At 34.1% G+C, this 25,624-nt stretch overlaps 1 protein-coding gene across 1 annotated transcript; it reads left to right on the top strand.

Moving 5' to 3' along the window:
- Positions 1–950: 950 nt before the first annotated feature.
- Positions 951–24,572, top strand: LOC102809039 (uncharacterized). Its single transcript, XM_085501912.1, has 15 exons — positions 951–1,375; positions 2,038–2,109; positions 2,903–3,038; positions 3,554–3,586; positions 4,879–5,078; positions 6,641–6,867; positions 9,047–9,174; positions 9,778–9,904; positions 11,203–11,363; positions 16,042–16,167; positions 16,369–16,437; positions 17,610–17,732; positions 18,909–20,906; positions 22,594–22,773; positions 23,988–24,572. Exons 1-15 carry the CDS (start codon positions 1,317–1,319, stop codon positions 24,072–24,074), a joined length of 3,726 nt encoding a protein of 1,241 aa, XP_085358038.1. The 5' UTR covers positions 951–1,316; the 3' UTR covers positions 24,075–24,572.
- Positions 24,573–25,624: the final 1,052 nt, after the last annotated feature.

Below are 25,624 nucleotides of genomic sequence, written 5' to 3' on the forward strand. Positions count from 1 at the left end.
ATAAGACCGAGTAGTGGCAGAGATATATTCGTACAAAATAGAACTCTGTGTGGGAGATTGATCCGTGGTGTGAAGAACATATATAGTTGCTATGCTTGTATATTATTGGTTGCTATAGCGGAGATAACTCGAATGATAATAATAATTATCTTCAAATTCGTAATCGAGTCACGAAAACCTATTTTTTTGTTCTTGTTGGTTGTCAATATTTAGTAACTCCGAACTTTAATTAACAGTTAACCGAACTTCGAGTTATAGGCAGCATAGCATTTTTGTCTCGTTTAACGTTGTATATTTCTCGTAATTCGAAGTTTGGCGGGTGTGATCATTTTTGTAACTCGATGTTTTCGTAACTCGATGTCCGTAGCTCGAACAATTCAGCATCTCACGCTTTGCACATCGCCACTGTTACCGGAGGGGGTGGGTAGCCGGTACAGGCAAAGACATTAGGATGTCTTTGGTACAGGTTACAGAGAATAAAAACGACATTTTACTTTTTTACAGGAAATAAAATGAAAGTTCTATTTACAGTAGAAATTATTTTTTTACACTTTACAGATAAAGCAAATTCCTGAACACATTTTACATTTTTATAGTATCTTTGATAATTTGTGTTTAACAATCAAAATTGGAAATTGCATACGAATTACGAAAATGCTTTATATGCTTACAAAAAAATTAGATTTTTGTACAAATTACGGACGAATAAAATAGCTGATTACATTTTACACCTTGCCCATGTCTACGAATTTACGTTTTTTTTTATTTATTTAAATTACATTATTACGAAAATGAAAAAAACAAAACAATTATTACAGCTTACAAAAATACCCCTTGTCGACCCTCATAAACTAGTAGTAAGTTCCTCTTTTTGCATTGCATTGTGGGCAGTTAAAACAAAGTCTCGTGAAATCTCGTTTCCTTTCTTGAGATATTCGCGATCTACTCGGCCATGTTTGTTTACGTGCTCACTGATTGGCTGGTCTTATTTACTGTAACCGTCCGGGAAATTTGGTTGTCGAACTTGTTCTCGGATCTTTGCTTGTGGTGTCTTCCTTTTTTATTTCGCTATTAGAAGCCCGACTGAGAACATATGTATATCACAACAGCTTTGTGCTGCCTGTCCGACATATTCTAAGAGAAACTATATTTTCAAATGTCGACAACTTATATTATTGCTTTTGCTTTATAGTGGTAAATGATGCCACTTTGAACTTGAGCTCAGCGTCATCGGACGATCGATTACTATAAATCGCCACAGCACTGGGAATTTATAGCTTGGGTAAAAGTTTTAGCTCACAAAGTGGACATTCACCATGCCCACATCAAGCAGAGCGGTAACCGTTGCTCCGTCTAAGCGGATGCCCAGTTCGAGGTAGGTAATTCAAAATATGATAATAGAAACGGGTTATCGTCTGAAATACAATGCTCAGACAATGCGTCAAAGCATTAATTTTATATCGATGATGTTTTTTTATCTCCATGAATCACAGTCCATGGAGCTGAAAAAAAATCCACTGTCACTCGCCAAAATCAAGTCCTAGAAGAGCTTAATAATAAATCCCTTTTCCAATTTATATCATTTTAAGGAGATATGCTCCCTAATCACAACAATTTACAATATACTAGTATCAACATTTCTTTGCAAGTAAAATATATATTGTATTCTAGATTTTAAAATCATAAAATAGTAAAAATAATAACACGAGTTAGTAAGGGCAATATTATGATTATAACACATAATATTTAACACAATTTGATGCAATTATATAATTAATAATGAATGAGTTTGGTAGATAATGCATAATCTACCAAATGAGTACATTATCTGATCAAAATATTAACAACATTTCTATGGCAGCTGAGTTATTTTCAGCTTGTGTTCATGTATTTCTTTCATTTGAGCAGTGTCTGTTTACGGTAGTTGTCAACAAGACATAGCAATGGAGTTCATGTAAGATTATAGTTACATATAAGAAATACAACTACAACATGTACAATTTTAAAAAATCTTCTTTTTTTTTTTTACATTCTAAGACCTCTACCAAAAAGAACAACATCTAACGCAAGAGCTACCAGAGGTAATTCAGCTAAGGGAGCTTCCACAAGGTAACGTATGGGGGTACTGCTAGTTTTATTCTGTCAGTTTTAAACAAACATAATTCTAAAACCTGTCTTAAACCTTAGATCTTACAGTGAAAACCACCAATATTTTGTCATTGAGATTGGTCTGAATGTTGTAGGATAAAAACAACTCACTGATCATCTACTTTGCTTCAAAATATTCAGTACCTGCAGATTTGTGTCTACAGTCTAGACATATTTACATATGTGTATATATGTTGGTATGAATACATATAAGCTATATTCATAGAAATTGCCAGGGCTTGATCATTTGATGGTGTTCATTATAACTAAAATTCCATGAAAGTCAAAATCAACAGTACATGTAGCTCATGGAAAACTGTCAATTTCTTGTCCATGGGTTAGCATTTTTCAATAGGACAATTTCTAATAATAATAAATTTGTTTCATACACATGTACCAGTTTTATATAAACTTGTGGATGACAATTGTTTGTTTTCACATTTTTGTGCTTGGCTGTAAATACCAACTAAACCTGATGAACTACCCAATGCTGCCATGGTTACTGACTCTTAGACTGGTAACCCAGCTTAGCTTCCATTAAAAAAAAGTTAGCCTTGAAACCCTATACATGTATGTCCCAACAAATTTCTCCCATCACTGTCCCATGTTTTCTCTGCAGTAGAGTGTAAGCTATGATGGATGGCAATGATAGCTTCTGATCTGTTACAGCTATGCTTCCATCATATACAGCATGGAAACATGTATTTGTACAAATTTGAAACAATTGTAATTTAATTTTCCCATTTCTTATTAGGATACCTATACCAGTGAGTGATAACAAGCAAGATGATGACAAAAAAAAAGAGCAGGCTACTCAGAAAATGTCAAAAGTTAGACGCGTACCTGACTTCAATAAACTTCATAAAAACTGGAATACTAAGTTACAAATTGTAAGTACAATCAACCATAATATTACATGTACTTGACTTATCTCGTGCTGCCAAAAGAAAAAACTTAGTGTAAATGTATTATTTCATAGTAAATGTACTCAAAACAACACTGCACGACACTTGCACCGACTCAAAAAACAAATATGAATTAGGGTCATAAACTCCATTTCAGTGCCATTGTCCACTGCTGTAAACTACTTTAATTGCGCAAAGGGACAATTTTTCTTGATTTTTGTGAGTTATAATATTTTTTTATAGCAACGAAATTTTGTTTTCACAAATGACATACCGTAAATCATTATACAGTATGAAAATAGTCTATAGGAAAACTTATTAAGCCATTGTATGTATGCAATGAACAATAATAACAATCCTAATCTGTAAGTGTGTATAAAAGACTAAATAAAAATAGAAGCATAATTATACACATGTACAAAGGAGATAAGTGTACAATTGCATGTCTTTACAATTGTGTTTATCCATTGAGTAATGTGAAATACTCTTTTTCTCTTTAGGGCAAAGCTTGCACCAAGAAGCCGATGACGCAGGTATGTTAAAGTTTGTATTGTCGGCAAAATTGTGTTTGAATCCTTTGACATGTCAAGTAACGTGTTCTTAAATAAATGCCACAGCTACATGTTATGGTATTCAGACAGTATCCACAACGGAAATTTCTTATCCCTAGCCAAATGTTACTGAGCAGTTATGTGAAGTTTTCATCATCCTAGGGTGTCACCAAATCACACATCAAATTCCCTGTTCGACGGTTGAAAATGTTAAATTGCAAAATCAACATTCAATGTTCAGCATTTTCCAGTATTCTGAGAAGTACACTAGACTCTTGAGTTGTTTCCTGTAGAGCCATTAGATTCTTCCTTTTTGATTTTATCATCTTCGCTAGCCAAGGTCTAAGTTTATTTGGCCAAGCCTCTAAACAGACCTTGGCAGAACGACCATCAAATATGCGTATTCTAACAGCGCCCCCAGTAGTCAGTTGCGGCTAATCATTGCCCAATCAGTTTGCGTGTTACAAATCCCAATTTGGCGTTTCATTTTCAACAAAATGGCGGCACCCATGAATCGTGATATTTGTGATGATAAAATTGCGAAAGTTTTCGGTGTAGGTGCCCCCAAGCCTCATCAGGTACAGGCATTCGACACAGTTCTGTGTGGGAAGGATGTCTTCATAGTGACAAAAACAGGAAGTGGAATTTTGTTTTATAATTTGGTACGTCCAAGCTGATTGGGCGCCTTGTTTCGAGGCGCGCCCAATCAGATCTCACTGCTTAAGATACGCAATTAGCCTATGCAATCCTGCACGGTATCGTGTAAATGCCTATAGGTAGAAGACACGGGGCCGTACGATTCGAATGATAGATTTTATGGGCAGACTATTTTACTTGTGTTATCAGAGTCTCAACGAACTTTGAACATCAAACATTATGTACAGTGTACTTCCTAAGTTACCTGTGTTTAGCGCATTCCCAAAGCAGAATTCAAACAGCAATGCATGATGGGAATTATTTAGGTGAAAACAATAAATATCTTAAACGATGGAAGGTGCAATATCTCAGGTTTTGATCAGTATTACTCTCAAACAATGTAACATCAGATATGATTTTTAGCCAAATTACTCCAAAATAAAAGACCTTTCAATTTCAGTTTGCCGACATTACAATTAATATAAGGACAATGTCTATACTGTAATGTTAAGTATGTTTTTCCAAAGAAGTTATTGAATATCAATGTTGAAAAATATAATATTTAAGTGTAATACTCCCTCATTAGTTTTACCTCTATTAAAATTTCAGAAAGTAAAAATGATTTCATTGTTTTTTAGGTACACGAGTTTGATTTGACAAAACCAGGAACCAAGTTTCACCCAGCTGTATGTAGAGATTTGCTAACTGATGAGGGTACTGAGGCTGAAAAAGACGAGGACTTCTTTGAACTGGACCAAGATGCTTTAAATTCCATCGTGGACAGCAGAGCATTGCAAGAGAGGGAAGACAGTAAAAGACCTACTATTGCTACTGACAGGTTAGTTTGTATTTACAATTACAGCAGACCCAACATAGTTACATCCAGTTCCTGGTAGTTTTTGATTTATGCAAACTTCTTAATGTACATGTATTTTGCTACTATGTGGCAGTAATCATTGTACCAGTAATGTACATGTATGTGGCAAGTCCATATCATAAGGGAAAAGTCTATTTTGCCTCATACATGGTAATAACAAAGTTTTTTAAAAAAAGTGCAACATAGACTGTATACATAATTCACAGCAAGTCTCGGAAGTATTGGGGCAGCAAGTAAGGAGAACTTGCTCACTAATTTGCTGTCAAGTTTGTTTTTATCTAAAGCTGTCAAACAATTTTGTATACTGTACTTATCAATCCTGTAAAACCTCATAAAATATTATTTTATAAGAGATATGATAGTATTTGTTGGTGACAGAATGAAATGAATCAAATTTAACGTCACCTGCTTTTGTCAAAACCAAATTAGTTAGCAAATAAGTATGTAAGTTAGCTACCTTGTTGCTCTAATATTTCAGAAGACTTGCTGTTATGGACCATCTTGGTTTGGACAACGATGTGAAATGAAATATACATCACTTTTAAATACCTATAAATTAATACTATAAAATGTGTTCTTTTTCCAAGAAAATATTGGTTGAGTAAATACTTTTTTTTAAACCACAAATTCATGGCACAAATGATTTTGCACAGATAATGAAAACCACCCAATTTAAAGTATTCTGTCTTGCACTGTCACTAAACTTTTTAGTGAATGCAGTTGCACTTGTTCACAGGTATTCAACCTACATGTATTAACACTTCAACTGCTGAAAGCCTCCATAGTCATGGATCGCCAATATCTATTGTAAAAAAAAATCTTACAGGCCATGTGTTTAATAAGGGTGAAGGAAAAATACTTAGCGTGAAATATTTTGTTAGAGAAAAAAATGTACATTTTTGGAACTATTTTCAAAGTAAACAATTATGATAGACGTCATAAACTTTTTAAAATGCATAGAAACCAATGGTAAATAGCTCAAAAATTCTTATAGTTTTAATCATGTTTTGTTTGGTCACCATATATTTTTATTTAGTAAACAGCATGAAAAAACTGATGGAAGTTTAAATATTTCTTTTAATAGTGGCCAAATATCTTGAAAGACTATGGTCTTAATTTGCATTTATATGGGTCCCCATAGCAACATAAACATGTTGCTCAAATAATTGTTTATTTACATAACTTTAAATTGCATGCAATTGTGACAACCACCACCTTTTAATTAATTAATATTTTTAATTTTTGCCAACCCCCACAGGTTCTGTTTAATTAATTTGAATTTACACAAACATTCAACAGCTTCCAGACACATTGAACTTTGATGTGCAAAACTTGTATTTCTAAATATTTGGTACTTCTATATATTTTACTAGTGTAATTTCCTGTCATAGACTTCCAAACCTACCAAACATTGTTTTTAGCTGAAAATCCAATACAGGTGAAATCAATTTCCAATCAGATTTATACAGATGTAATAAACATTTGGGGTGGATATCTCATAACAAATGTGTTGACTTTCACAGGGTTAGAGAAAGGCACAAAGAGTCTGGATTTCCATTTCAAATAAAACCAATATCAGAAGAAAGTCCCACTCGACAGGTACTTGGAAGTCTTTCAGCTGGTACTGTCAATAATAATAATAGGAATATTGAAAAGAAACCTTCTCCAGTTACCAAAGAAATTGTAAAACGCAAAGAAGACCCCATCAAAGCCAATAGAGAAGCGAAGTCACTTGCAGATCAACAGAAAGGTGAGAATTCAAAATTTGTACTGACTGATTGACTGAGTGAGTGTGTGATAGGTGTTTGTGTAGTGGATGTGTAAGTTCAAAAGTTTGTTTTAATCTAATATAAACAATATACCGTACTTCCCAGAGTATAAGCCCAAGGGCCTGAACATAAATAAGGGGTGTGCTTATACTCGAGGATCACCTTAGAAAAGATATTTTTTTGGTGCATTTAAAACTGTAACCATCTTCCTAGCCTCGAAACATTATCCAAATTACATATTTCTTTCACATTGGTTTTGGAAGAATATTACGTCTTTTTGAGAAAACAAAAATTCAAAACGAGCCGTCATTGATTTCAACTACGCTTTTTACAATGAAGAAACAAATATGAACAAAAAACAAAAATTTTATTACAATACGATTCACATACCATCTGAATTTACGTTGCAAAAATGGTTAGGGTAAGTGGGAAAACGGTCGAAAGCAAGATCGTACACAAACTCTTGATACAAAGCTATTTCCGCCATGGTTTCATCATAATTTGACTTGAACAACTTCATTTGACCTAACAGGTCACGTCTTTCGTTAAGCAATGAAAATCGAAGTTTTCCAATTATTGACGAAGTATTTTTACCAACGCAATGCGGAAGTGTATTACCGCAATGTTAAAATGCGATCTGTTAACACTGATTTTGACAAAAAACGGTGACTTTCTCCCTAAAAGCTGTTGATTCGCAATTTTCGAAAGGTAAACTGAGGGTGAGGGAAGTATTTAAACCTTTCACAGCCGCCAACAAGTCATGTCGAAGAATAGTTTGCTCGTTCACACCCTATTCACGATAGTCTCAATGGACAAGATTATTCGGAAAAGTAAAAAGGTGATAGTGTCCAGGTTCACGACTTGACGAGCACATTTTTGCTGTTTGGAAAACTACTACTCAAAAGAAATATGGATTATTTCAGTATTGCAACATCAGGGTTCATCCCGAGTAAATAACAGAATGGAAAACGTGCGAACTATGTACGTTCGCCCACCATGCACTTTGAAATTAATGTGAGTTTTCTCGTAAAAACTGGAACCAAACTATTGTACCAATCATGTTTTTATGCAATGAAATAAAATTTTTACATGCATATTTTAATAAATGTCGCCGACGCCCGGTAAAAACACCCTGGGCCTATACTCGGGGAGGGGCTTATACTCAGGGAAGTACGGTAAAGTGTCACGGTTTTTCAGCACTAGATTTTTTTACAAGCGTATACAAAGTTTTTTGTACTGCCACCACCTTTCAAAATTGTATGTACCGGGTACCGTATTTGTCTTCAGTTAAGCGCCACCTTCAACGAGGCGCCAGTATTGGTGTATTTTTCACCCCAAGTAAGCGCCAGACAGAGTTGAAATTTTGGCGCGTAATGATCATGAATGGGCGCTGGCAGATCGACCTCCGGTTATCGGCGATATACGCGATCCCGAAAGTCCCTCACTGCTACTGTGCGGCTTTTATGCAAAAAATTCGGTTTGTTTCTAACAGATTTTAAGAAATCTGTCTATATTCTCTTGAAACACGTCTCTTTTGTCTACTGTAGAAGTAGAAAATATTTGTGTTGTTTCCAATTTCGCGTCCATAAACGCGAAATTAAAACTACGCGAAAATGTTCTGTTTCAAATGTACCGTTTTCACAGTAAACAATGTTAAATTATTCTTCAAATGCTCAGTTTAATTTTCAAAAATAAATAATTTCTTGATTTGAAAAAATCATGCCGTTTTCCCATCAAAATCAAAGCCAAAAGATCACAAACATAGACAAATCTCTTCTGCATTGCGTTCTTACGTTAACATACATTATTTAAATGAGCCATGGTAAATTGATCACGTTGGCATCATCCAGCCCATCAGGTCAAAGAACACAATTCAGGTCGGATATCGTATCGCCTCAAGTGTTGACATGCAACCGGAAACATTCGCTTACGATTAAATTAAATTGAATTAAGTTAAATTTTACTTGCATTTTATTTTTTGTACATGATTATAATCGATACTAAGTAATAATGTTATCTGTGAAACACACCATGACTGGATTTCGCTACCGTGATCATTTGCTACTAAGCAATGCAATGAAAGTGTAACAACAAATTGGCGAAAATTGGCGAAAAATACAGCACATCTAAGTACAATGAAAAATATGTTTTGGTTTTCAGATAGCGGGATTGACTTTGAAAGTGATAATTCTGCTTTAGCAAGTATTCTCAATAATCAAGGTGTGGATTTTTTTAAGCAACGTCCGAAGGCGTTTACACGACAGACTATGGGAAATCTGCCCAGATATGTAAGTATATTTAAAATTAAAAGTTTTCGAAATCAGACCTGGGATAAAATGCATTTTATCGAATATGATGTATTATTGTTATTTTGTTATTTCACTAATGTTCATTTCAGGGCAATAGGAATGCCAAAACTAAATGAGTTTGTCTGGATTCACATTCACTTTTTTAACCCATTATTGCTATTTTGAAAATCTTAAAAAAGTTGATAATATGAGTGATCTTTTGATAGATTATTTAAGAAATTTGAAAAAGTAGAAATAAGTTGTATCGTGTGAGTGGGCATTTTAAATTAATTTTGTTCTTTGTGTTTACTTTAGGTCATATAGCTCATATCATATAACAGAGTATTATAGAGTTAATTTTAGATAAATAATAAAGCTATTTATGCATAACAATAAATACAATAGAGGTGATTAACACATTCTATTGTTATGCTATACTCTATGGTAATTGTCTCAGGAAGAACACTGTCAATTGAACATAAATAAGTGTGAAATATGAGCTGAGATTTGTAGAAATCTTGAAGGCTGCTGTTTATATAATGTTTTCTGTTGCATGGACTGAATCAGACAAATCAAACAATCTTATTACCCTCTCCCCCTCAGGAGAGGCTGTCAGTTTATAACAGAAAATCTCAAAATACTGATAACATCTACAAAGAGTTTTGGGAGCACACATATAAAAGATTGACCATGACTGGATCAAATATATCAACCAAACCAGTGGCAACAGGTGAGGATAATATTTTGTATCACATTGTATTGCAATTTTCTTTTGCAAGATGTAAAGTTCTCTAACAAGCCTAAATTGATAGTCTTTTTTATCCTTAATTCCATTTTCAAATAAGACATAGATAACCATAGAAATTTTTGTTAAGATTAAGGAAAAAGTCATCATATGCTTGACCATATGTACATGGTTGACTGCAAGGCCTTTTTAAGAATTAAAAGCTATTATTTTAATATTGAGACATGAATTTAACATTTGAAAGAATGTAGATGTCACATTTGTTTTGTACCCCCCCCCCCCCCAATAGTACTTTCAAAATGATCATCAGTTGCCTGCTATTTGGGGTCTTAAAGAAATCATAAATTCATGCATGAATCAATTATTTTTAATATGTATGGATTATGGGATGTCTGTCTGTCTACAAATACTCAGCACATCTGTTACAAATTGTGACCACTTCTCATTCAAAATCTGTGTAAACTTGGAGGGGTGTCAATACCAATAGTAACAGGCAACCAAGGTTTACCAAAATCTGTGTAAACTTGGAGGGGTGTCAATACCAATAGTAACAGGCAACCAAGGTTTACCAAAATCTGTGTAAACTTGGAGGGGTGTCAATACCAATAGTAACAGGCAACCAAGGTTTACCAAAATCTGTGTAAACTTGGAGGGGTGTCAATACCAATAGTAACAGGCAACCAAGGTTTACCAAAATCTGTGTAAACTTGGAGGGGTGTCAATACCAATAGTAACAGGCAACCAAGGTTTACCATATCAGATTACGATATTTTAGCTGAAAGACTAATGAGTTGTGTTTGAAAGTCAACGGTTTCAGAAATATTTAGTTTATGAACACACAGTAATGTTTTTTGACTGCAAATACTTGAATATTTTCCATGTATTTCCTGTATTTGCACCTTATCAAGAATTTTAATAAACTTAATTCTACTCACACATTTTTCTGACTTCAGAAGATGTATTGTATTTCTGAAATTTTGTAAAGTCACTAAATTCTTCTTTTCTATATTGCAAGTTTACAGCCTCTAACATGTCAGTATAAACCATAGATTTTGTTGAGAACATTGTCATTCTTGTTTCCCTACTTAAATCATGCAATGATATGTCAATTATATCCATATCACTGTCTTCACTCAACCATGAATTCCTGTAGGTGTCAAAGGTGTAGACACCCTATGAACCAGCCTCTATTAATTTATATCATGTTATGTTCTTTATTTGCCACGTGTGTATGTATACAGTGCACTCAACATCATTACGATATCAATCGTCTGTATTCTTAGGTCAGAAATCGTACATGTCACAAGGTCAGCCCATGTTTGGCAGGTTGTCTCAGTATGTTTCTGGTACTAGCTATAATGGTGGGAATCTGAATTTTGACAGTGGACCTGGCTCTGCTCAACGCATTATTACAAAACCCAAGACTCCCTGTTCAATAGGAAAGGTAAGGAACATAAATGTACCTGCAACAAAGCTGATTCACTTTGGATAATTGCAACAAGTCATGGGCAGAAGGAATGTAATGTGGGAGGGGGTGTCAATAGACATGACAATTCCGGCTCTGGCATAACACTTTTCTTGTGGTTAAATTAACTCTAACAATTCCTATATGACCATCTTCAAATTTGGGAATCTTATCAACCATGAAGAAATATCCACAACATATCTGATCTGAATCTCAGTTGTGTATCTCAGATGGTTTGGGTTTAAACTTTATACCTGTATTAAATATACCGGTAGTAAGACCTTGATGCACACCATTTTATTTTAATCTGGTGGCCATTTTAGTTCTGAATTCATATTTTGGATGTGGTGGACCAATCAAGTTCAAGTGTCACACATGCATTATATCGGCCATATGTGCATGCATTTGTGTCATAATTTGATTCAAGATGTCCAAATAACAGCCTAATAATGCATCAAAATCACACCTTTTTTAATTCTTTTCAATCATTTGGGTGCAACATTTTACTTATTTTTTTTTTTTTTATAATTTCTTTGGACTAGTGTACTAACTATGCTATCTTTCATGTTCTGATACATGTGATAAAAATGACCTCTTCATCAGAAACCTATGGGTACTTTGATGCGCTACATCCCCCCCCCCCCCCCCCCCCCCGATTTGATTCAAAATTGCTGACTTATGGCCATATTGTTTTTAGCTCCGCTGTCGACTTTGTCGAGCGGAGCTTATCATATGAGTGATTGTCCGTCGTCCGTGTCAATGTTTTACTTTTTCAACTTCTTCTTGAAAATTACAAGCCTGAATGCTTTGATACTTGGTGTATATGTACCTTGGGTAGACCTCTCTCAGATTTGTTCATTTTGTAATGATATCTTTAATTCTCTAATTTTGGTGAATATTTTTGTCATTTTTGGTAAAAAGTGATATTTTCGACTTCTTGTTAAAAACCGCAAGTCTAATTGCTTTTATATTACATATATGGGTACTACATGTGGACCTCACTCAGATTTGTTCATTTTGTAATGATATCTTTAATTCCCTAATTTTGGTGAATATTTTTGTCATTTTTGGTAAAAAGTGATATTTTTGACTTATTGTTAAAAACCGCAAGCCCAATTGCTTGTATATTACATATATAGGTACTACATGTGGACCTCACTCATATTTGTTCATTTTGTAATGATGTCTTTAATTCTCGAATTTTGGTGATTTTTTTTGTCATTTTTGGTAAAAAGTGATATTTTTGACTTCTTGTTGAAAACCGCAAGTTTGATTGCTTTTATAATACATATATAGGTACTACATGTGGACTTTTTTCAGATTTGTTAATTTTGTTGTGAAAATTATTTAATTTTGATGAATATTTTTGTCATTTTTGGTGAAAAGTGATATTTTTGACTTCTTGTTGAAAACCACAAGTCCAATTGCTTTTATATTACATATAAACGTACTACGTGTGGACTTCTTTCAGATTTGTCCCGTTGCTTTTTATATACATATTGTTCATTTTCTAATGATATCTTCAGTTCTTTAAGGTAGAGATGCAGTTTATTTGGCTTGCTTTTTAATTGAGTAATTAGACAATGAAGATGGTATTATATATCCAACATGTTATATATTTTCTGAAAGCTTATTATACAAACTTTGTAAAACTTGTCTTTATTTTAAATATCCAGAATGCGTTTTTGATTTTGGGTCAAAAATATGCTTTTTTGGACAAAAGTGGTTTAAAAAAAATTAGCTTAAAAACTTCAAGTCCATTTGTGGGTAAAATTACATGTACATCCCTGGATACCTTGGTATACTACTAATTCAAATGCGTCCACTCATTGCTCTAACGACTTTCAAAGTCGCATAGCATGACCTCAAAGTTCACTCTTTTCTATTTTTGCATAATTTATATATCCATGTTAATTGTGGACTTGTTATTTTTGTTCCACTCGCCGTAATAAACTGTCCGGACGCATTTTGAAGGGGGAACACCTTGTCAATAATGTGTGAAAATTTAGAGGCAAATGGCCAAAGCGTCTATCAGCTATTTTAATTTAAAACCCAAGAATTCACCAAAAATAGAAGACGAGAAAAAGGCTAATTTGCATATTTGCGCGTTAAACCAGGATTTACTGCTTTGTCATACTTTGTCATACTTTCTAGACTATTGAAATTGAAAGTTGACGTATAGACATAGACATTTTATATAAAATCGTTGGACCAGAACAACTGCTCTTGAATATATAAATCAGAAACACGTCATTCATATCAGTGTTTTGATGGGGTCGGTAAAAACACGTGGCAATGCCCAGTAAATATGACGTCATCTCATGAATTATTAAACAGGGGGCGGTCCTAGGAAGGTGACCTTTTATCACGATCAAAATATCATGGCTTCTCTTCGATGTATTTTCAATAAAAAATCTACGAGTATTTCAGAGCCTATGGTTTACCATGAAGAGTACAAAGTGGGATATTAAATTATTTATCCTTGATGATTTTTATGTAGTATTGAGAACCAACTCCAGGAAGCGAACGCACAATAATGAATAATCGCGTAATCCTAGAATCGAAACGCGAGGCACAGAAGTTTTGTTCATTGTTTCCAATCCCATTTTTCCCACTGCAACATATTTGTTAAAAGAAATATTTGAATTATGTTCGTTTTTTAAGGGGGCATTTTTTTATTTTTCCGATTTTGGCAACGCCTTATTCAGGGATTTTCTAAGACAGTCGCAGACAATCAGCGCACGGATGTACGTACAAAACATGCTGTTGTACTACCGGCGACGGTCGCCTGCAAGAAGAGAGCTCCAGCTCCTAACGTAAAAGTTTTAAAATTTCGACCGGTTTTAAATAATTAGTGTTGGAAATCTGACATGTTTTAAGAGTGCAAAATTAAGGTGCATTTTCGAGCGGTCGAATTTTTCTGAATAGAAATCGGCAAATGAAAAAAATGGGAGTGCTAAACAGTGTGCTTCGGTAGTTTAAAAAAATGGAATGTCTGTCAAATTTACGTAAACTTCCCCATTTTTCACGGAAAAAGCAAAGGTCGTGGCCGTGTTGCAGGCTAAAAAGCTCAAAAATCAAAACAAAATCATCAATCAGTAAGTATTATGACAAGGAAAGCAAAACATCAGACGCGGAGAAGCGGTCAGCGCGTCAAAAGTGTTGTTACCGTAATGTATCAAGTTACCTCTCTCTGTGATTTATTTTTCATTGAAATTATTTGGTTGTTTTCAATTAATTTTAGCGTACCTTTGCAATTTATTTTAGCATTGTCAGTTGTTTGCTTTATTGAATTAAACGGAGTTCGTCCTCGTCCGGTTGCAAACAAAGCTGTCTCGCACGACCGAGCAAAACTTGCGAATGATCGAAGTACAGGTACCCATTGGACAAAAGATACACAAAAGTTTGTATCTCCCCGACCCAGTGCAATATATCCTGTTAGAATCAAAGCTCACGTGTTCCTTATTTGAGGGACCAGATTCTGCCGTAAATTCGGGATGGGATTTAGAAAAAAATAAATAAAATGGGACTTTTAAGGTGTATTTTGGCGTCATTTCAATCATTCCTAATGCCTAAAATAGAGTCTAAGTTTTACCGTAGTCATTGACGCCTATTCAAGAGTATGATGTTTATCGTGACAAGCATGAATGGGTAAGCTTCGTTTCGACTATGAGCAGTTATCACTGTAAACAATGTTAAATTATTCTTCACATGCTCAGTTTATTTTCTGAGAACAATTATTTAAAAATAAAATCTCTCAGTCAATCAGAAACTCGGATTCATGCCTTCAGGGAAAGTCATGTTTGGACGCTCACATCGATTTGTTTTTCGTTCGGTGGGCTGATGCCTTCAGTGTAGCTTTTGCATCTTCCGACATAGAAATCATCTGAATCTTCTTTCTACCTCTCTTTCTTTTCACACCACGCATAATGTAATGATAAAAATTAAGAAAAACCGCTGAGGAAATATAATGTTTGGTTTGCTAGCGAGCGAGAACTGATTTGAGAATAATTGCACATGCGCGTGAATTGAATGAACTATGACCCGTACAGTCTTGTTATTTGGTTACTCATGCAAATTAGGCAATTGGACATAAACATTGCCACGTGTGAGTGTTTTTTTATTTTTAACCAGAAAATAAACAGCAATTTTAACGGTGTTCCAATAAGAATTCATTGGTCAAATTTTCACAGAATGTTCTTTAGATAAAAATCTATATAAAAAACGAAAAAAACTATTTTTGATTGAAATTCACAAATAAAGTGCATCTCTACCTTAATTGTAATGTGCATTGCTAACAGCGGAGCTATCTCAGCCGAGAATGCTGTTTTGAAAACCATATTGCTAACATGGCTAGACTGATCATGCTCAAACTTTACGCATTTACCATGTAAAGGAAGAAATCACACAAATAAACTGGCTCCACTTTGTATCATGTCTGTCATATTATAAGTGGGAATAATTATTTGGCACTATGTTGACAGTCACTAAAAACTGGACAGAGACTTGACATTGACAATGACTTGTTAGAACATGGGCTGCATGCGAAACATGCATGTTATGACAAAACGTTCATGAATTGTGTAACCCCGATTTAAAATGTTGTGCAACAAATACACCTATTTGAATGCTCATTATTGCTTTCTGATTTTTCCAGGCTTTGAGAGTGCTGAACCCGAAAGTGTCTTTATTACAAGAACAGAGCATATCTACAGCATCGCCAAATTTACCTGTCAGAAAAACAAAATACAACATAACAAAAAAACCACAAGCTTTTGTGTCAGTAAGTTTTACTATACTATCTTTCCATGTTCTGATGGAGAAAAAACATGCAATGTAATGGCCATTTTGTTATCTCATAAGAAGTACAGCATAAGCACTGGTGTCGCTTCACAAGATGCTTTCAGTCTACCAGTGATTGAGGTTTTTGTGTTATCTTATCTTAGCTTGATGTTTAACCATTTCATATCTTTTTTTCCTATAGCCAAACACCAAGGGACCTGTAAAGTGGGCTGATCTACTGACCAGTCCTGAGAATGACAAAGCTTTTAAAGTAAGCACCCAATATACAGGGCAGTTTTCTGATAGATGCCATTCTGATAGACCTTGTATTTTACCAACTATGATAAGTCTTATTGACTCCTAAGTGCGAAGCACAAAAAGGGAGTCTTTGCAGTTAGTGTGTCTGTATGTGTGTTTGTATGTGTGTCCGGTTTAAAGAACCACTCATTGGACTTGGCACACAGATGCTCCAAACTAATGTGCAGATTTGATTAGTTTTGGGTAAAAATCTGTCCAATATTAATTACCTAATTTGCATAATGATAAATCAATTTTCGGCTTTTCCACTGATATCTCAAGTACTAATCATCACATTTCAATAAAACTTGGTACGTAGATGACATAGGACACTGCACAAACCTCATAGTTTTTAGGGTAATATCAGTAGATATTAATTACCTAATTAGCAAAATTAATTAATTTTCAGCTTTTGATATTTCAAGTAGTAATTGTCACATTTCAATGAAACTTGGTACATAGATGTCATAGGACACTGCACAGACCTGATAGTTTTTAGGGTAATATGAGTACATATTAATTACCTAATTTGCATAATTAATTAATTTTCAGCTTTTGATATTTCTAGTAGTAATCATCACATTTCAATGAAATTTGGTACATAGATGTCATAGGACACTGCACAGACCTGATAGTTTTTTGGGTAATATCAGTATATATTAATTAGCTAATTTGCATAATGTTCTACTGATATATAAAGAACCACAAATTGGATTTTAATGAAACTTTTAAAGCGAACTATGCAGAAACCCAATTAGTTTTTGGTAAATATTTATGCTTATTAATCACCTAATTAATATAATTAATTAACACTGATATCTCAATTACTGATCATCACAGTTGAATAAAATTTGGTACATAAGTGCTCTAGGACAATAGACAGGCCTGATTAATTTTGGGTTAAAATTTGTTCATATTAATTCTCTAATTAGCATAATAATTCATAATTTTTTTGTTCTGTTCTGTTCATATTAGTTACCTGATTTACATAATTAGTTTTCAGCTCTTCCATCAATATCTCATGTACAAGTAATTTTGAATTAATTTTTAATGTCTTCAATACTCTCAGCACAAGGGAGTTCTTTCTAAGCTTCCTTTGATTTCTTAATTGTTCTGTTCAGTATTGATTCATGTTTTTATTTACAGGAAAACAGCCTTCCTATGATGAATGATGATACTAAGGATTACTGTACTCCTTACAGTATGATTCAACAAGAGAAACAACAGCATGAACTTGCAGCAAGAGAAGAGGACCTGAAACATCTCAGGGTAAATGAAATTATATTCATGCAAATATCACTGATTTATAAGTTGAGAATAATCAAGTCTGACAATAGGGACTTGATTGACCTCTGTGTATGTTGTCTTCACCTGTGTTTTAGACATGCCTGGTACGATCACATTCAAACTTCACACATACATCACACAATCTTAGGCGACACATGCACATTAATTGTTTCATGATCTAATTCAAGATGGCCGAATTGTGGTTATCATCAAAATTCAATTCCAAATCTGATCTCCGTTGTGATTTGAAGAATTGCATTCAAACTCTCAAAGTACATATATATTGGGCCTTATGGGACTTGATGCACAACTTTAGATTCAAATTGGCCATTCTGTTTTAGTGAATACCGGAGCCATGTCCATGTTCAAACTTTGTACACATGTCACACATATGCAATTGTATTCATTTAACGATGAGATACAAAATGGCTGACGCACAACCATTTCTGCCATTTCGGAAGCGAATGAACTTCGTTCAAAAATGGTACATACAATGGACATATTGCATCAATGTGAAGCTACCTACAAGATTGTACCTGATTGTCTACCATAACAGTCTGACTAATCAGATAGTATCTTATTTGTCAACAGTTATTTTTGTCAAATTCTGCCTTATGTATGTGCTTCAACTGAATTATGGCACCTTAATGCATTTTTTGATTTTCAAATCCGATACAAAATTGCTGACTGTCGACCATTTTGTTTTAATAAATGCAGCTCTTGATTCAAAACTATTCAAACATTATACATTTATAATTCAGACTATGCTTATTTGCAAAGCATATAATATGTTTTGTCTGTTCGGATACAGTGATTATCACTCATTTTCTGTTTTTGCAATCAAATACGTTTGATTGACAATTGCACATAATGCTTAAGAGTTTCCATTCTTGTGAGATGGCATATCACTGTACATGTTTATGAAAGTTGTATATCCTTATCTTATAATTCCTTGGCATTAAGAATATGGCTGGTGGTCATTGTATTGCATGAAAGAAGCACACTGACTACTACTTGTGTAAATTTGCTGTGATTGTTTTTATCTTTAATCAGTTGGTAAAGGTGACTGAGTAGAACTATTGATATAACTGTTATTACATCACTCTGATTATGGCAAGATTCTCCATTTTTAATTCTGATAATTTGTATTTTCTCTAGGAAGTTGAAGAGGCTGAGCGACTACTTGAATTAGAAATTAAACAACTGGAACAAAATGATTTGCTTAATGTACCATTGTTAATGAAGAACGGCCAAGAGCCGTCACAGCCAAATATAGCGTCATGTGCATGGGGTACCCCAAATCAGACGTCATCGGCTGTTGCCATGATGACTCAATCAACGCATATCCCTTCCAGTTTGAATCATAGTCCTGGTAGTCATTGTTCAACTCGTCAATATGAACAACAGAACACATTTTCAACTGTTGCGGCTACACCTACCAATCATGCAGTAGCTTTAAACAAGACTCCACAGAACATGAACTTGAATCAACAGCAACATCAATCAATAGGTGGTGAGAATGAAAATCTGATGTATTCACATGGATCTGACAAACAATTTCAAGACCACAATTATCGCAATCAGCCAACCTCACTACAGTCATCTTCATATCATAAAACAATTTCAGCAATACCTCAGCATGGTCTAGGTGGGTCACAGCCAGTGTACCAGAATGTAAATCTGATGTATACACATGGATCTCAACAACAATTTCAAGATCACAATCAGCCAACCACACTGCTGACATCTCAATGTCATGAAAAAATTCCATCAGTATCTCAGTATAGTCTCACTGGGTTGTTGCACACAAACATTGATCCACTGGCGAATCCGTGTGAACCACATCTATCTGATTCAGCAATGAGACCTCTGTTTCATCATGCATCAGCTCCAGACCACTTGTACCAGCAATCGTTGTACCACAATCAACATCAAGCGAGTAATTCAGTTTTCAGTTCTTGTACTGGTTCTATTTTAAATTCAAATGGGTACTCAGAAAAGGCCAGGCTTTACGAAGCCCATGTCAGTAATGATAAACTGTATTCTTTACCAAGTCATGCACAAACAAGTGATTTAAGACTCTCGTCATATGGCAGTTCAGCATTTAAGTCATCAGCCGGGATGCAGTTACCTACCACTGCACATGTGAACACTGTCAGTTCAGTACTGTCGCCCGTTTCATCACCCAAAGTGACGGCTTCAAAGAAATCTGATTTCAACCAAACATCTACAGCTTTTAAACCAATCAATTTATTTCCCTCTGACACTCTTTCATCTGTCAAGTCTGATTTGGAACATGGCACTAGCAGACCATTGAATGCTTGGAATCCAGCTACAAATGCCATAACCACTGGACAACAACACCCTGTGTCAACTGATGAATCTCAGACTTCAAAAACTCTCACCCAAATTCCATCAAATATTGCTGCAGTCTCCTCACAAATGGCCACAACTTCATCCAACTTTTACCAACAACCATATATCGATACCAAACAAGAAACAAAGGCCTTGAAAGATAAATCTTACCTATTCAATCAGACACAAGAATCTAAAAACAGTGAATCGTTTTCTCTTGTGCCTTCTTCTGTGTCTCAACAAATTGCTGTAGCAACTACTACTTCAACACCTTGGACTGCCATACACTCTACTGCAAAGTCTTTGCAACGTTCGATCCACACACCAAAGCCAATTGTAGCCGGGAAAACAACATTGTCTCGCTATCTTCCTCAGACACCATCGTTTTCCAAGCATGCATATGCAGACATTGACTTGCCAATTAGAACTCCATTGGCCATGCAAAGTTGCAGTCAACTAGTCACTAAAGAACCGATTCCCCTTAGTCTCTCTGTTGACTCTCCTGCTGTAAGACCAATTTCTCCAGAAGCAAGAACGACTATATTTCATGACAACAGATTGCCTGTTTCGGAAAAGAACAATTTCCCACTTGATCACTCATCAGCAGACAAAGACCATGCAGTTCAAAGCTACAAAGCTGAAACTTCTGCTTGGAGTTCAAACAGATTTACAAGTGGTGGTCTAAATAAAGCATGTTCTCCAGAAAGCAAATCATCTGTCTGTTCTGCACCTGGTCTTTATAATCAGAAGAGGATTCAAGGTTCACTTTCACTCGGTGCTAACATGAGGTCCAAATCTCCTGTTGGTTTGCATTCACTGAAACACAGAACCATAGGTAAGCCCATTGGTTACAATGGTTTGTTAAAAATCTTTTGTGATTTTGTCAAAAATCTGAAACATGAATAAAATAAAGTACTGAATTTTGTAAGAACAGTTGTGATAAATTAGCTAAAATTAAAACCATACTCAATTAAGAGGGGGGAGTTGGTGCCAGTTGGCCATGGACAACCTGCATAACAGAAACTGGACAATAGGGAGGCACCTTACCTTTCAGCTCAATCCATTTCACCACAAGCTGATCACAAGAGAATTAAGTACACTGTGCCATCAATCTAGAGTACCAATAACTGATGATATTACATTACATTGTTACTTTCTACCAGTACTACCATAAAATCTCTAATTTATGCATCATTTTTTGAACATTTCAATCTTGACGCCTAAATTAGAGTCTAATTTAGTTTTTCCCTGTAGTCATTGATGTCTATTCAGGAGTATGATGTTTATTGTGGCTAGCGTGATTTGTTCCATCAATGAGCTTGTTATCACCATAAAAAGTGTTAAATTATTATTCAATGCTCAGTTTTTGATTTAAAGAAAAAAATCGTGCCGTTTTCCCATCAAAATCAAAGCCAAAAGATTGTACTTGCAGCATCAGTAATCAGATCAACTCAAGTATGAAAAAACATACAAACAAATTTTTAAAATAATTTCATATTACATTAAGGTAGAAGCCTACTCATAAAGTTAAAAACCAAGAATTTATTCATTTTGCAATAAATTGTACTCCAAGGCAATCTAAGGATATTCAACCTAAAAAAAGTTGGGGTCACCAGCCTTTTTCAAGAAATTGATAGTTGTATTTTAGTGGAAAGTCGCCATTTTGACACTATTATAACACTTTTACCACAGGTTCCTATGGCAGAGATATTATGCTATATCTCAAAATCTAACCTGTGACATAGACTGAAAAAATCATATATTGTTAATGATGGAGTACTTTTTGTTCTGAATTATTTAAAACATCTGGGTTTTAAACAGTGTCAAAAAATGCATTTTTTCTTTAACATTGTGTTTCATTGAATAGCAATTTTCAAGAAATATTAGGACACTTTTCTCAACAAGTATAACTGTAACACACAAAATAATGTACCATGAGACATTAGCTTCATGATTGTACATAATAAACTAATGAACATTGTCATGCGATTTATCACCAATTTTGTCAAATTTTATGACTAGGCTTCTACCTTAAATATACTGAACATAAGGATATTTTTCTTGATTGACTAATTTTTCAACATTTTATGACTCCTATTTTAGAACCAAATTAGGGCCTGTCCCTGTTGCCTAAATTACAGTACCGTATATACAGTACAGTCTGAGGGCAACTTAACTCCCTGGCTGGCTGTCAACTGACTTTGCTTTGTTCAATTTCATTATCTAGCTAAACGTTAAGTTTAGTTATAAAGTTACACTCTGACTGTATATACCAAATCATTCTACAAAATCTTTTCTTGCATATTTCAAAGAATATAGTTTGACAAATATATGATACATCTGATTGTCTATAGTTTTTGCCACGTATTTGTATAATTTTTATAATTTGAGTGCCATTTAGTGGTAAAGACAACGCCTTTTGAACAACTTTCATACTTGCCAGTGCCACTGCTATATATAATTTCTGTGGTATTTTCTCATTTTTAAGTCACTATACCTGAAACTATTTTTACTCCCTACAGGAAATCAACACTTCCATGATGCGCTTCTAGATAGTGAAGTTGCGCTATCAACATGCAGGTCACTCAGCAAGTTTAGTGCGAAACCACGTGTGGAAAGAAACTTCATGAATCCTGTTGCTAAGATACTAGATGGTGGAGATGACATGGTAGGTTGTTTTATACATGTGAAACCTTCAATACATCGTTGTTTGACATATACGGTACCATTCAAATCAGCTATTTGCGAAGGCTTTCATCAGGGGAGTTGTTAACCATAAACAAAAGAATAAGGAGCTGAGGCATTTCTTTCATGTAACATTGAATAGATATGGATATATAATAAATGTTGCTCGTAAACAATATTTGTATGTTAGCCAAATGCAAGGTGTACCATTATTCCCACATGTGTGATTCCTTACTTTCCTCAAAGATATATACTATACTATACTATAAACAGATTAATTTTGGCTGTCGAAACCTCATTGAAATTCATGATAATTGCTGTATAATATGTAAATATGTGGTTGCGAGAATATTATCATGATGGGAAAGGTACATATTACAGAAAATGTCTGTCACAATTATTAAATTTTAGCCATTATTTTCCATGCAAAATTTCGTTTAGATATAGATATTATCATACATGAAAATGTTATATTGTTATAGGAGAGAAAATATCATGCGTTAAACAGTATCTCAAATGAAAATATCAGTCATTTGATTTTTTATATTTATATATTATACTCTGGCTGGCACTCCTTTTACGACGGTCATGAAAACAGAACAGCTGGGCAGTGTAAATAAATGTGATTCGTTCAAGAAGAAACATATTAAAATTACTCAATCTAGTATGCATGAACATCATTTAATATCTTGAATGCGCCGGTTTCAAAACTACCTGATTGTCACATATAAATTTGAAATGCTATTGAATTCCAAGAGGTACCGGGTATTTACAATGTCAACAACATGTCACAATTGCATTATACATGTGCATAAATGGGCATCAAAACATTCATGCCAAGAATTCATTTGAATTCAAGCCTTATTTTAGTTTTAATGCTTTATATAAGCTGTTGCATGTATGATAAAAGTTATTCATCGTCAACAAGAAAATACTGTGTTATACAGGTATCACTCGTTTTTATGTTCTATATTTTTAAGAGTCACATATCAAAAATAAAAACTTGTATTTCAATATCTGCCCTGCATGGAAAAGATTGTACCAAGCAGTACTTATATCTTTAGTTTGTATCTAATCTTGAATTGAATTCCTATTTGTTAATTAATGTCTACATTCTCATGAGACAAGGTTGTAAACGTTACGCTACGTTATTATATATGTAAATTTTTTGATTTTGTTTTTTTTCTCATTGAACAGCATTTCATTCCAATTAAAGAAGTTTTTACCAATCAGGCACTTATACCTGATGGATCTGCCTTTTCGACGTATACTGGTGTATCATAAAGACTCTGTCAAGGATTATACAGCTTTCATCATGTTTTCAACATTAGGCAAACTAATGACCTGCTCACATAAATAATTGTGTAATGTAAAATATTTTCCAAATAATAGTTTTGTACACTTTTCAAACATAATTTTCATACCCCCCCCCCCCCCAGTGCAGATTGTAAATAGTTAGGTAAAATTAAACGTTTTTGTCATACAAATATTTGATTGGAATATTGTAAATCTGTACATAACATTTCTATATTTTCTACAACTTTTAATTATAATAATGGAATGAGTATGTCTTGTATTTACAAATCTTGAGAACAAATGTACCGGTATAATAGTGGGAGCAGAATTTCTCACGGGTAGTTCAATTGACTTTGGCAGTTGATGTGTATTTTATTATACAATACTTACTCTATTAGGAATGAATCACCAGTTAATTAAAATGCATGTAAGCCGAAATTTATATTTTGACATCAAAATAAAATCATCTTACTGTTAATATGTAAATTATTGTTGTGAACATGAATTGTGCTTGTATTTTCTTGAAGTGCCTCTAACACGTGTTAGCAATGTACTTTGTTTATAACATTTGTTACTGGTATTACTAATTATGTTTACAAAGCTGTATATAAATGGGCTTATTTACCATAAATATATCTGTTCCAAGAGCTCTTGCTATCCATTTATTGATAAATAACTAAACAAAAATAAATTCGACTAAACGTTTTCCAGTATCACTGATACAATGTAAACCTGAAATTTATGACAAAATAGACTTGATGACCAGTTTGGTTAAAATAATTTGTTAGTCATAAAGGGCCCAGAAGTCTGATATTTTTAGTCCCCATACGGACGGAGTTCGAAAACAAGACTTATCAATTCACCTCTGTATTTGCGTGCTTGCATGCCTGGACCGATTACATTCAAACTTCACATATACATAATGTTTATGTTCCAACTACATGTATATTACTATAAACAAAACTCTACATCTTAAATTTGATAACTAACTGGGACTGTGCCATGCATGGCTGTGTCCAGCAGTTTGCTTCTTTTACACTGAACTCTTCAGTGTCTGAGTTTCCAGTGTAAAAAGAACTGTGTTTTGATCAGTCAGTTTGTGTACACATAATAAAATAAATGTAATTAATTAATTTCTGATATGGGGGCATCCATCTTGAAATGTGGCTTGAAACTAAACAGAGACTAGTTGTGAAACAGGTTTTTCAGATTCCTACAAATTATGAAAAAATAACAAATTTTCACTGCAAAATAATCTGTTAAAACATTAAGTCAACTGCTAACAGAATTCAGCTGAATTTGTCATTTTTGTATCCCATTTTGAAGAAGCGATTTTTGGCTGTTGGAACCCCGAGACTATTTAGGAACCAGAATTTTCAAAAAAAACAGTCCACCCTTTTTCATTCCCAAGTTGAAGTGAAATCTTACAAAGCTGGTAGTGTTGTACTTGTGGAAAGTCATAAATTTATTAAAAGTTTAATTAAACTCAGTTCAATGCAATTTAACATAGAATTGCATTTTAATTCAAGTTTAATTAA

Source organism: Saccoglossus kowalevskii, chromosome 7 (assembly GCF_978046115.1).
Source record: "Saccoglossus kowalevskii chromosome 7, keSacKowa6.1, whole genome shotgun sequence".
NCBI lineage: Eukaryota > Metazoa > Hemichordata > Enteropneusta > Harrimaniidae > Saccoglossus > Saccoglossus kowalevskii.

Excerpts from the sequence above, each read along its gene's own strand:
- LOC102809039 (XM_085501912.1), top strand. The coding sequence starts at position 1,317 with ATGCCCACATCAAGCAGAGCGGTAACCGTTGCTCCGTCTAAGCGGATG. Across the intron at positions 1,376-2,037 it reads AAGCGGATGCCCAGTTCGAG|ACCTCTACCAAAAAGAACAA; the intron begins GTAGGTAATTCA and ends TTACATTCTAAG. Across the intron at positions 16,168-16,368 it reads AACCACAAGCTTTTGTGTCA|CCAAACACCAAGGGACCTGT; the intron begins GTAAGTTTTACT and ends TTTTTCCTATAG.